General features: G+C 49.1%; 2 protein-coding genes across 3 annotated transcripts in view; one reads left to right on the top strand and one right to left on the bottom strand.

Annotated features, from left to right (window-relative positions):
- The first annotated feature begins 1,478 nt into the window (after window positions 1–1,478).
- Window positions 1,479–4,028, top strand: LYRM2 (LYR motif containing 2). The gene is made up of 3 exons (XM_054162467.1): window positions 1,479–1,550; window positions 1,928–2,068; window positions 3,593–4,028. The coding sequence occupies exons 1-3, from the start codon at window positions 1,506–1,508 to the stop codon at window positions 3,671–3,673; spliced, it is 267 nt and encodes an 88-aa protein (XP_054018442.1). The 5' UTR covers window positions 1,479–1,505; the 3' UTR covers window positions 3,674–4,028.
- Window positions 4,029–5,536: 1,508 nt separating this feature from the next.
- The window catches only part of ANKRD6 (ankyrin repeat domain 6), a 45,241-nt gene continuing 38,461 nt past the window's right edge, over window positions 5,537–12,316 (bottom strand). For both annotated transcript variants that reach the window (XM_054162581.1, XM_054162580.1), the window contains 3 exons: window positions 11,913–12,026; window positions 8,981–9,311; window positions 5,537–7,796 (listed from right to left, as the gene is read on the bottom strand). In XM_054162581.1, coding sequence (XP_054018556.1) covers window positions 7,222–7,796; window positions 8,981–9,311; window positions 11,913–12,026 — 1,020 coding nt within the window. In that variant the 3' untranslated portion in view covers window positions 5,537–7,221. The remainder of the gene's footprint in view (window positions 7,797–8,980; window positions 9,312–11,912; window positions 12,027–12,316) is intronic.

Genomic DNA, 12,316 nt, shown 5'->3' with positions numbered 1-12,316 from the left:
TTGGTGCCGTGGGTTAGATGTTTGGGTGGTGTTGGATTGGTTGATGGGTTGGACGCGATGATCTTGGAGGTCTCTTCCAACCTGGTTTATTCTATGTATTCTATGTATTCACAGTGAGGGTGCTGAGGCACTGGGACAGGTTGTCCAGGGAGGTCGTGGATGTTCCCTGTGTTCAAGGCCAGGCTGGATGAGGTCTTGAGCAACCTGGTCTAGTGGAAGGTGTCCCTGCCAATGCCAGTGGGGTTGGATGGAACTAGATGATCTTCAAGGTCCCTTCCCACCCAAACCATTCTGTGAATCGATGTGAACTGGCCCAGCCAAGCTGTTTGTCATACTTGTGCAGCTTTGCTCCACCTAATTCATGACAAATGAATTTCAGAGCTGCACCAGGACAACCCCATCTCATCAGAAATTATAGGTCAGGTACTATATGCTGTGTTTGCAAGCTTCTCCAGACCTCCCATACAAGTATACAAACGCCTGCAAGCTTTGGGAATGTAACTGTAGAAGGAAGTGGGTTTAGTTCATTAGGTAGCTTTCCACGACGTCCTTGCATTTCAGACAGGGGCAGAGTGTTTGGAGTGGGAAACCTGGGAGAAAATATTTTAGACAATAAAACTTGAGTGCAGGGCTACATTTCCCAGTGCAAACCGTATTTTGTTGCAGGGCTGTTGTTACAGCCTGAGACAATTTTACGGGCAGTGCTTCCTGCACAAATGACTAATCCAAGTTTTTTCTCTGTAATTAATCAAGAGCTTGCACTGTCTGGCACAGGCAAAGGCTGAGTAAGTAACACAGTCACGAAGGCCATCAGTTAACTCATTTTTTTCTCTGCAGGTCAGCCTTTTAACTGTTTGGGTTTGACATTTAGAACATTGGTGCTCAAGAAGCCTTCGGTGCCTTGTGCTGTCAGCAGCAACGATGTGTCTGGACAGAGCTGCAGCTTCTTACAGATACAAGAGGCAGCTCAGTGTCCTGGAACTGCTCAGGTTATTTCAGGATCTTACTGCAGTGTTAAATAGGTTAGGCTTCTGGCGCTTCAAAGCCTTCCAACAACTCTTCCATGAGATGCAGGAGTATTACTGCTTGGGTGCTTGGTTTGGTGCTGGAGGCTGTTTGAAGTGCTGGAATTACAAATGCACACCTCGGCCCCAGTCTGCCTGCGCTTACTCTGCTACCACCTCTGGCTTCCCGCACACCACCGCCTGGGGCTCGGTTCCCCACGAGCAGGCAGAGGCCCCTGGGTCCGGCTCTGGGGCACAGCACCACCTCGGCTCGCAGCAGGGCGGCCTCCCGGGACTGCACCACCCCGGCCGCAGCCAGCCTCCCCGCAGCCGAGGGTGGAGAGGCGCCGTGCGCCACGACCGGCACTGCCTGACAGGAGGGAGGCTCCGGCCGCAGCGCTCCGAGGGCCGGGGCCAGCAGCACAGGAAATGGCGGCCGCTGGGCCCCGCCCGCCGGGGGAGGCCTGGGCGGGCGCGGCGGTGGGGGCGGGGCTGCGCGCCATGGCCGCCGGCCGCCTGCCGCCGGGCGCCCTCACGCTGAAGCAGGTAGGGGAGTGCGGCGCCGTGTCCTGCGCTAGGGGCTGCGCTCTCCTCCCGCCTGCCGCTGCTGGGCCGTGCAGGGCCCTCCGGCCTTGGTGCCGCATGGCAGCAGGGAGGCGAAGCGGCGGGGCGGCGGGCGGGCCTGCAGGGTGGCCGGGCGGGTGAGGTAATGCGGTGGTAATGCGGTTCGGGGGTGCATCGCCTCGGACACCGTAAGGTGGCTCGCAGTTGTGGTGTGCCCTTATGTGAAACGCTGCATTTTCGGAAGAGGCCATGGGGAACTTGGCGTTTGTTTAAACGCCCCGCACAGCCAACCGCCGCTGAGGCTGCAGCTCGCAGCAGTGCCCTGGGGCAGCGCTTTGACTTCCCTCTCTCCTTCTCAGTTCCTGAGGCGACAGCAGGTGCTTCAGTTGTACAGGAAGATCCTGCGGGCGATTCGTGAGGTCCCTGGTGAAGCAGATCGACACTATTTAAAGGACTGGGCCAGGGAGGAATTCAAGAGAAATAAGGATGCTACAGAAGAGGTGAGGCTCAGGAACGATTAGAGCACTTGCCCTGTGCTTTGTCACTTGGGTTTGGGCTGTGGCTGTCACTTCTAGCCTGTTAAGGCTGTTAACTGTTCTCTCTCAAGCAACAGTTGTAGGACAGCTCAAGTTGGAAGGGACCTAGGGATCGTCCAGTTCCAACCCCTCTGCCTTGGGCAGCGACACCTCCCACTAGCCCAGGTTGCTCAAAGCCTCATCCAGCCTGGCCTTAAATAATTCAGCATCTCTCAGTGTTATCCCTGCTGGTGGTGGCTGTAATGTTTCTCTGGCTTGCAGATAATGTGGAAGCTAAAAAAATAAATAAATTCTTGGTTACTCAAACTATAAATCAGAAAAATTACAGTGAATGATGCAATAGCTAACATAAAAATTAAATGTCAGGCTGTCTTCCAGCTTCTGTCTTCAGATCCAATTGCATTCAAGCTGAACACAAATTGGGTGACCATGGATATGAAGCATGTATGAAATGCAGAAACGTTCCATGCATGTCAGAATTGCATTCTAGTTTGTTTCTAGTCACTGCTTGAGGAACTGGTGGCTGAATTATGCAGACAAATCATTACATAGGGTCACAGAATCATGGAATGGCATAGGTTCAAAGGGACTGTAGAGATCATCTACTCCAACCTCCCTGTCATGGGCAGGGATGCCTCTCAGCTAGACTCAGCTGCTCAAGGCTGTTCCAGCCTGGCCTTGGAGCACCTCCAGGGAGGAGGCACCCACAACCTCCCTGGGCAGCGTATTGCAGAGTCCCACCACCCTCAAACTGAAAAACTTCTTCCTAAGATCCAATCTAAACCTGTTCTCCCTGAGCTTAAAACCATCCCCCTTTGTCTAATTGCTAGGTGTTCGAGAGGGGATTGGATGTGGCACTTGGTGCCATGGTCTAGTCATGAGGTCTGTGGTGACAGGTTGGACTTGATGATCTGTGAGGTCTCTCCCAACCTTAGTGACACTGCGATACTGTGATAGACACCCTGTGGAAGACCCTCTTCAGCCTTCCTGGAGGATCCCTTCGGGTACTGTAAGGCAGCTGTAAGGTCTCCTTGGAGTCTTTTCTAGGCTGAACAACCACAGCCCCCTCAGCCTGTCCTCACAGCAGAGGTATTGCACCCCTTGGATCATTGTTGTGGGCCTCCTCTGCACTTGCTCCAGCAGCTCTGTGTATTTGCTCTGTGCAAATACTGCCCACGTGCAGCTGTCGCTCCTTACTTGCAAAGCAGTAGACACAGAGGCATAAAGAAAACATTATTAGGGGGTTGAATCCAGTTGAAAAGTTGAGTTTTAAGGCAAAGCTATAACCAGCTCCCCTCTCACCACATCATTGACAGACTGGAGAAAATGAATGAATTTATTCACCTGGGTTTTAAGCATCCCTGTGACCACAGCATAACTTCACAGCAACAAGCTGCTCACAGCAGAATTGTGTGCAGTTTAATCTGTGTGCTTGTGTGCAACCTGCACTGCATGTAGACGTTTAGTAGCTTCCCTTTTGTTTCACAGGATGCAATCAGGATGATGATCACTCAAGGCAACATGCAACTTCAGGAACTTCAAAGAACACTTAAGCTGGCGAAATCCTGACCGTGATTCTGTGGACACCTGGACTGACTTTGTGCTGTGAACAAGCAGAGTGTTTTTCCCAGAGTGTGGTTACAATGACAGCCTTTGCTGACAACCTGCTGATGTTTGGCAGTGGAGTCTACCACAGTGGGGGTTTTGTTCTCTTTCCCCTTCCCCTTCTTGGTTTGGTTACTCTCCCATGTGGAAGTCACTCCTTCACAAAGGGCTTTAAAGAACTGAATGCATGATGTAGCACTGGAGCTTGTGCTGTGGGAAGAGCAGAAAGCACCAAAAATTACAACAGCCACACTGTGAGGGAAATGGAAAATAAAGGAAAGCCACATTGCTTTCTCTGTGTTCTGTTGTGGCAGCTCTCAAGTGCTAGCACTAGTCATTGTGGTAATAGCTCACCCTCTACTGTGCCAAGGACTTCCACCAAAATACAGGACTATGAACATGACAAACCTTAAGAAAACATTTTGTAGGCAGGTGTGGATTCTCAGTAATAGCTGAATAAAACTTGAGAGATCCTTTGTGTATGGAAATAAGAGATGTGAGGCCCAGGAATGGTTGCTGCCAGGTTAACAGGAACTACCTTCAAGTTAATATTTAGAAGTATCAGAATCACAACAGGGTTTGAGTTGGAAGGCACCTTAAAGATCATCTAGTTTCAACTCCTTTTTTCACCTTTTACTAGACCAGGGTTGCTCAAGGCTCCATCCAGCCGGGCTTTGAAAAACTGCAGTGTTGGAGCCTCCACGAAGTTTCAGGGCAACCCATTCCAGTGCCTCACCACCCTCCTGATGAATTTCTTCCTCATCCAAATGCATCCTCTTCCAGTTTGAAGCCATTACCCCATGTCCTGTCAGTACCTGCCCTTGTTAAAAGTCTCTTCCCAGTTGTCTTGTAGGCCTGCTTCATTTTCATATTGATAGAATGGTTTAGGTTGGAAGGGACTTTAAAGATCATCTAGTTTGAACCCCCCCCTACCAGGGACATCTTCCACTAGCCCAGGTCATTCAAGGCCTCATCCAACCTGGCCTTGAACACCTCCAGCCAAGGGCATCCACATCTTCCCTGGACAACCTGTTCCAGTGTCTACCCACCCTCAGTGTAAAGAATTGTAGAGTGTAAACGTACCCTCCATCTACCTTCCTCAGGCTCAAAGACATTCCTTCTTGTCCCCTCACAAGGCCTTGTAAAAAGTCTCCTCCCAGCTTTCTTCCAGGCCCCTTTAGGTACTGGAAGGCCACTCTAAGGGCTCCCCAGAGCCACCTTTTCTCCAGGCTGAACAGCCCCAGCTCTCACAGCCTGTCCCCATAATGGAGGTGTTCCAGCCCTCTCATGGCCCTCCTCTAGAGCCACTCCAGCAGTTCAATGTCCCTTCTATGCTGTAGGCACCAGAACTAGACACAGTACTCCAACTGGAACCTCCTGGGAGCAGCAGGGCAGAACCACCTCCCCCGTCCTGCTGGTTACACGTCTTGGTAACAGCCCAGCACGCAGCTGGGGCTGCAAGTGACAAACTGAGTGGGAGCTGGCATCGACCGATACCCCAGGTCCTGCTCCTCGAGACTGCTCTTGAGCCACGCCTCACCCAGCCTGCATCTGGGCTTGGCATTGCCTCAACCCAGATGCAGGACCTTGCACTTTGGTCTTGTTGAACCTCATGAGGCTGGCTTGGGCCCACCTCTCCAGCCTGTCCACGTCCCTCTGGATGGCATCCCTTCCCTCCAGCGTGTCAACCAGACCACACAGCTTGGTATCATCTGCAAGCTTGCTGCCACTGTCCATATCTCTGACAAAGATGTTAAACAGCACTGGTCCCACTACTGACCCCTGAGGGATGCCACTTGTCACTGCTCCCCATTTCTCACTAGAAAACATCACACCACAGACTTCTGAGCAACACTTCACTTTAATTGCTTGGCAAAACGTTCACTTTATCGAGATGATACAAAACTTCAGTAGCATGCTTCTGCATTCCTACAGCAGCTGAAACAAAACTGTACACATACCAAAGTGTCTAGATCAGAGCCATGAAACTAGGATAACTGCAGGTACACTTTGCTGCTTGTGAGAGTGCATTCATAGGAAGTTCAAAAATATATCATACAGTTCTCTTTGCTTTGTACATCTGCTAAGAAGACGAAAACTTGATCAGTCAACGGTGCCCTCAACACTGTAAAGCATTTTGTATTGACTTTAGGGCTCCTCAGAACAGGGAAAAACAAACTTCTCCTTGGCATAAGAGCACTGCCCTGTGTTTGAGTTATTTTTGAACAGTTGTCCTATCACCATCTGTTAAGTGAACATTTTCCCAGCAGAATCTGATGGAGCCTTCCAGGAGGTATAAGGAAGAAGCCCTCAAGGGGTGCAGATGCAACACGTTACCGTGCCTCAAGTTTCTTTGGAGACTGTTAGCCTGGACAACAATTGGTCACTGCAAGCTTTGATATTACAACAAAATACATCTGTGAAAACTGTAGAACTTGACAACATTTTATTTCCTGGGACTGGTTGTGAAACCAGTCCTAAGTGAAGTGCAGACTTACCAGAGCCTGGCCTCTCCTGTAGAGTTAGTTACAAGGGGGAAAAGAGAGGAAGCCTTCAGAGGAACTAAAGGTGTCTGGGAGAAAATCCTGACTCTGCAGCAAAAGAACCATTTGAGTGCTGGGAACCAAGCTCCCACTTGTTTAGGGGAAGGCCTTTTTCAAGACTCTTCAGTCATCTGTTGCTTGGAGGGTAAGAAAATGATACTGAATGTGTATCTAACAAGTAGAACATGGTTGTGGTAAAGTATTGGGCATCCACGACCTAAACAAAAGCTTCTCGGTCAGATTACTGAAGTAAAGCCCCAACAACCATGTAACCACAAGCAGCTCTGCCAGCAGGACACCATCAACAAAAAGCCAATCCAAGTTTAGTGTTTGTTTTAATAAGGTAAAACCAAAGGAAAAGCCAAGTGGCAACCAAAGCCCCTGTTGTACCTAATGGGACGATTCGCTGTGGGATCCTGGCCTCTCCCAGCTGGAAGCCTGAATCTGTCACCTGCATGGGCCTGCAGCTTGAGTCAGTTCTGTAGCTTCTCTCCACTGAACAGAGAGAGGCCATGGGGAGTAGCCAAAATAGTGCTGATAGCCCTTCATCACTAAGGAATTTCTGTCAGAAGCTCTCCAACATCCTGGATTGATTTCAGTACTGGTATGGCCACGTGCTCACAGGGAGCATTCAGTGGCACGCTCCAGCCACACGTGAACATCCCTTTTCAGAAAGCAGGTGTGGTTCCCAATGCAGTCTGCTTTCAAGCAGCACCTGGAAATTGAGAGTGCAATATTTAATGGACACTAGGAAGTGTTTAGTCTGCAGCATCTCATTGTCATCAGGACAAGTCTGCATATGAATTCTCCTCAGTTCTGGAGTCCCCAAAGTTATTTCTACTCCAGAAAAAGAGCCTTGAGTCTGGACGTAACAGGCACTGCGAACACATCTATCTGTCAGCATTTCAGATGCCCATACAGCAGGCTCCAAAATGAGTCCTGTCACTTGCCTCTCCTGCTGGGTAGGTGCTAGCTCTCCTTCTGCACCTTAGTCCTTAATTTGCTGAGCTCTTCCTCTAAGCTTTTGATGTGCTCCTTGAGCACGGCTTTGTCTTGTTGCGCTTTCTGGTTGGCTTGGCTCCGGGCTTCTTCTATCTTCCGCTCATACCACTTCTCCATCTGCGTGGAGACAGCCTCAAAGAAGTACTGTGTTATCTCTAGGGCCTGGGAGGTGTCTCTGGGAGGTGGGGCAGGTGGCTGTCCTGCAGGCAGGGCAGAGGGCTGCTGCTCCTGGCTCTGATGTGCCCCGGCGTGGTGCAGAGCTTTGTGCCTCGACTGCCCACTTTTGCTGGACTTCTTCGTCTGAGTTCCTTTGTTGATGAAGTAGCCACTCTGTGGTTCAGTCTTTGCAGGCTCAGTCAGGGGCTGCAAAGCAGCCTGAACCTTAACGTGTCTTAATTTGGAGCCCAAAGGCTCAGCAGAGGACAGCTCCTGCTGGAACCTGTGGAAGGTGCCGGCGCTAACAGCTTTGTCCTTTGGCCTGACGTCTTGAGCAGGGGCAGAAGAGGAGGCTGGTCTGCCAACAATTAACTGTTGCTCTGTACCTACAGAATAAACCAGACACAAATACATTGAGAAAAGCTCTGGGCATTTGTCTCAGCATTCAGAAGCCCTCACTGTTAGATGGACGAGGTGGTATCTCGTGTACCATGCTGCAGGTGCATTGCAGAGGCTTTTATTAGTTCATCACATCTTCACCATCAGGTGATACAATAAAGAGTCATGACAAGAGAAAAGCTGGCACAGGCAGGGAGGCACTGCAGTGCAGCTGCAGGACTACAGACTGACAGCAGTCAAGGGACCTCCTCAGAAGGACAGGCTGGATTCCCAAGGTCTGTTGGGATTTATGACCACTCCCCCTGCTCCCAGGGAACTGAAGCCCCATTAACTTGCAGAGGTAACACATTTTCAACCTTCTGAACTGCTCAAGGCAGCAGAGCTCACACTCATGCTACCACAAGATCTCCTGTATGCTCTTCTGCCTTTCTAGTCTGACAAGGTATCCATGCCCATGTCTGTTCACACTGCATAGTGCTTTGGTGGGCACACAGAATGTATTGCTCAGAAGCCCTAGGCTTTGCTAGCATTCTCCTTGGCTGTGGAGACCTGGCCATTCTGCCTGCCTCTTCTTTAACTTGAGGGCTTCCCTAGCCAGGCACAGAGAGGTGCCTTGAACCCTGTCTGTGGGTGGCCTTGATCCCTGAAGGGGCTTGAATGTTCTCAGCTATTTTTGTTCTTGTCAAATGAACTAATAATTAAACAGACTTTGGTTCAAGAAAAGAGGAAAAAGTGAGAGGTTTATTCTATATCCCTGCAGTCTGAATACTAACAAGGGAAACGAGTTCCTGCCCTGGCACCCTGCCACGATAGGTTTCGTGAATCTGAAGAGCGCTACATGCAACACGCTTCCTTCAGCAGACTTTGGATAATCTGCACACCTCCCTGACAGGCAATAGGGTGGGAGCAATTCCAGCTGGGAAACAGGAGAAAAAGTCAGAAAACAGAGTTATTCAGAGCATCAAAGAACTTTGCTTGAAAGACACAGCAACATGGAAGCACCACCCAACCATGCCTTAAATTATTCCCAGTGGCTGCCTTGAAGTCTATCCTAATGCCAAGACATTATTCATATGGATGGGGAGAAGCACACAGGCAGAATTAGTATCTGTGGTATTAAGACAAGTATTCCTCAGTTAATTAGCTGCCTTTGAAAATGACATCCAAGTACCTGATGAGGTTGTACCTGATGCACCATCTTGCTGAATGCAAAAATGTTGCCCAAAGCTCTGTTCTGGCATCTGGACTCTGCTCCTTCCCCCATCTTCAGAGAGGCTATTTGGAAGTGTGATGTAGGAATGCTGGTGAGAGCCCTCTGGCTGGTTGCCTTTACAGTCCTTGGCACTGTGGGGGTTGTTCTCAGTGTCCAAGGTCTCAGTGAGAGACTCACAAGTGGACAACGTTGATTTTGGTCTTGATGACCTGGAATCTCCAGAAAGCTTGAGCTCCAGATTCTGAATCTTCAACATGCACCAAGTCTTCAGCTCATCAACCAAGGACATCTATGAGAAAGAGACTATAAATGACAGGACCCTATTACATGTTTAACTCCTATGATTCCTGGGCCACCAAGGACATGTGGTGGGGACAAAGAGAAGCAAGCTGGGGATGTGCAGCCATTTGGCTCCTTGGACATGCTGCCATGGGAATATTTAAAGGACTGCAAATGAGAAAAGCTGAAGAACTATGCATTAGCTTTAGCCCAAGCTATCACCTCTTAGATTTGAATGTGCTGCCTCAAATGCAGCTCTAATGTCCTCTGATCAGGGGTGACTTGTTTAATCATACAGCCAACAGTACTGTAAGTGCAGGGAACATCACATGTGGTCAAAGCTGCCATGTTTTAAGAGTGAAATTCAAAGCAGACACTTCTGGGACCAAGCCCTGTTTCTGTGCTCATTTGGTTCTAACACTAAATAACAAATTTGTTTTCAAATTGCAAAGGTGCTTAGAATCACAGAAACATTCAGGTTGGAAAAGCCCCCCAGGATCACCAAGCCCAACCAATAGCCCTACTCTACAAAGGTCACCCCTAAAACATATCCCCAAGCACCACATCCAAATCACCTTTAAACACATCCAGGCTTGGTGACTCAACCACCTCCCTGGGCAGCACATTCCAATACCTGACCATTCTTGCTGTGAAAAACATGTTCCTACTGTCCAGTCTAAACTACCCAGTGGCAGCTTGAGGCCACTCTCTCTTGTTCTATCACTGATTACCTGTGAGAAGAGACCAGCACCAGCCTCTCCACAACATCCTTTCATGTAGCTGTAGAGAGCAATGAGGTCTCCCCTCAACTTTCTCTTTTCCAAACTAAACAGCCCCAGCTCCCTCAGTCACCCTTCATAAGATTTGTGTGTCAGCTGCAGAGACATTTACCAGCAGCCATTTAAAACACAAGTAGCTCTTTACCTGTCCTGTTCAGATGACATCAAGAATTAGGTCAGGCCCTCCAACACACAGGGACTTTTAGTCCATGCCTTTAGCAAAGCTCAGCCCAGTTTTCCCAGCAGTTTCAATCACACACAGAATCACAGAATCACCAAGGTTGGAAGAGACCTCAAAGATCTTCAAGCCCAACCCATCACCACAGACCTCATGACTAAACCATGGCCCAAGAGAGCAGCAGCAGTGATTTCAGTTCACCTGATGTATCTCATTTCTCAAAGGGAGATGACAAGGAGATGGAGCACAAGCCTAGAGATTCAGAAGCCAATAGCACACTTACCTCTCTGACTATGAAATAAAAACTAAAGCTGCCTTAGTTTGCCATGTCCTTTTCTTTGGAGGAAAGTGCTTTGTGGATGTTAGAACACAGTGTCTTGATCAGCAGTTTATGCTGAGATTATCACAGCTGCCAGCCTTTAAACACAGATTTGGAACAACCTTACCAAAAGTCATGGCACAGTACTGCACAAAGTGCACTTCTGAATTCTTAGAAGAATACCAATAATGAGCACATCAACTGCAATTTTTTTACCTGCCTGAGTGGAGAAACACAGAGTTCTTAGCATGGTTTAAAGGTGAGTTTTTTGCAGAAGCTAGAAGGGCAAGAGCTGGATCTCTATGGGAACAGTTATTCCTGTGATGCTGGTTGAAGAAGCACACAAAACCTATCAGCAGTAATACACAGCTTGGTGATGGTGACCTGTTGCTAAAGTCAAGGGGAAGAACTGAAGTTTTTTAATGCATGGGGCAAAAAAAAGGTCAGAGGAGATTCCCAGGGCACACAACCAAATGGAGGACAGGTAAAAGACAACACAGATCTTAGCCTTCATTATTGTTTGTGGATACCTTCAATACATGAAAAGGTGAAAGCACAACTGGTAAAAATTTAGCAGTAGGCATTTTGGGGAAGCACTATGTTAGAAAGAAGCCATTTTGTTACAGGTCACACACTTCAGACTCACCACACCAAATTATGACAGTGGGACTGGAGCGTGTCCAGAGAAGGGCCACAAGGATGATCAGAGGGCTGGAACTCCTCTCCTATGAGGACAGACTGAAGGAGTTGGGGCTGTTCAGTCTCGAGAAGAAAAGGCTCCAAGGAGACCTTATTGTGGCCTTCCAATGTCTGAAGAGGGCCTACAAGAATGCTGGTGAGGGACTTTTTAGTATGTCAGGTAGTGATAGGACTAGGGGGAATGGATCCAAGCTAGAGGAAGGGACATTTAGATAAGACATTAGGAAGAAGTTGTTCCCCATGAGGGTGGTGAGACACTGGAACAGGTTGCCCAGGGAGGTGGTAGAAGCCCTATCCCTGGAAGTTTTTAAGGCCAGGCCTGGATGTCACTCTGGGCAACCTGATCTAGTGGGAAGTGTCCATGCCCATGGCAGGAGGTTAGAACTAGATGATCCTTGAGGTCCCTTCCAACCCTGACAATTGTGTGACTCTGTGACTAGATTTTGCATCCCAGTGCCCTATGCAAAAGCTTTGGAAAAACTGGGGTCAGAGAATGAGGTGCTGGGTAAGAACAATTTGGTCTTTGAAGCTCTTTTGCCCATTTCACCAGTTGAGATCAGTCTCCAGCATTCTCTCTGCCTGTTGGAATGAAACTCTTGCGCTGACCCCTCTGGGCCAGCAGGAGCAGCTGCCTACCTGCCGCTTCTCCCCCTCGCTCTTGTGCAGCTCGGCGTGCTGCTGCAGGCGCTGAAGGCACTCTGCTCTCTCTGCTGACAGCCGCTCCGCCATCAGCTTGTCCAAAACACGGAGCTGGGGACGGAAAACACCACTTAGCTGAGGTGACCACGTGAGAAAACAAACAGAACCCCCACCTGTGAAGCATGGAAGCCAAAGTATGCTCTGCCTTTCAGTCTCCATCACTAGTAACCCTCTTGACTACGATTACAAAATGGCCAGGGAATAACAATTACATTAAAAAGTACTTCAGAGGCTCTTGAATCTCAGTGCAAACAATTCAGCAAGAGGGATTTCTGCAATTATGAAGTGACCAGCTGTAGGACTGCTTTTTATCTTCCTAGCTTCCCTCTTGGGGCCTCAAG

Source organism: Dryobates pubescens, chromosome 6 (assembly GCF_014839835.1).
Source record: "Dryobates pubescens isolate bDryPub1 chromosome 6, bDryPub1.pri, whole genome shotgun sequence".
Lineage (NCBI taxonomy): Eukaryota > Metazoa > Chordata > Aves > Piciformes > Picidae > Dryobates > Dryobates pubescens.
Note: the sequence above shows the minus strand (reverse complement) of the source record. Positions and strands in the feature narration are given on the sequence as shown.

Excerpts from the sequence above, each read along its gene's own strand:
- LYRM2 (XM_054162467.1), top strand. The coding sequence starts at position 1,506 with ATGGCCGCCGGCCGCCTGCCGCCGGGCGCCCTCACGCTGAAGCAG. Across the intron at positions 1,551-1,927 it reads GCGCCCTCACGCTGAAGCAG|TTCCTGAGGCGACAGCAGGT; the intron begins GTAGGGGAGTGC and ends TCTCCTTCTCAG. Across the intron at positions 2,069-3,592 it reads ATAAGGATGCTACAGAAGAG|GATGCAATCAGGATGATGAT; the intron begins GTGAGGCTCAGG and ends TTTGTTTCACAG.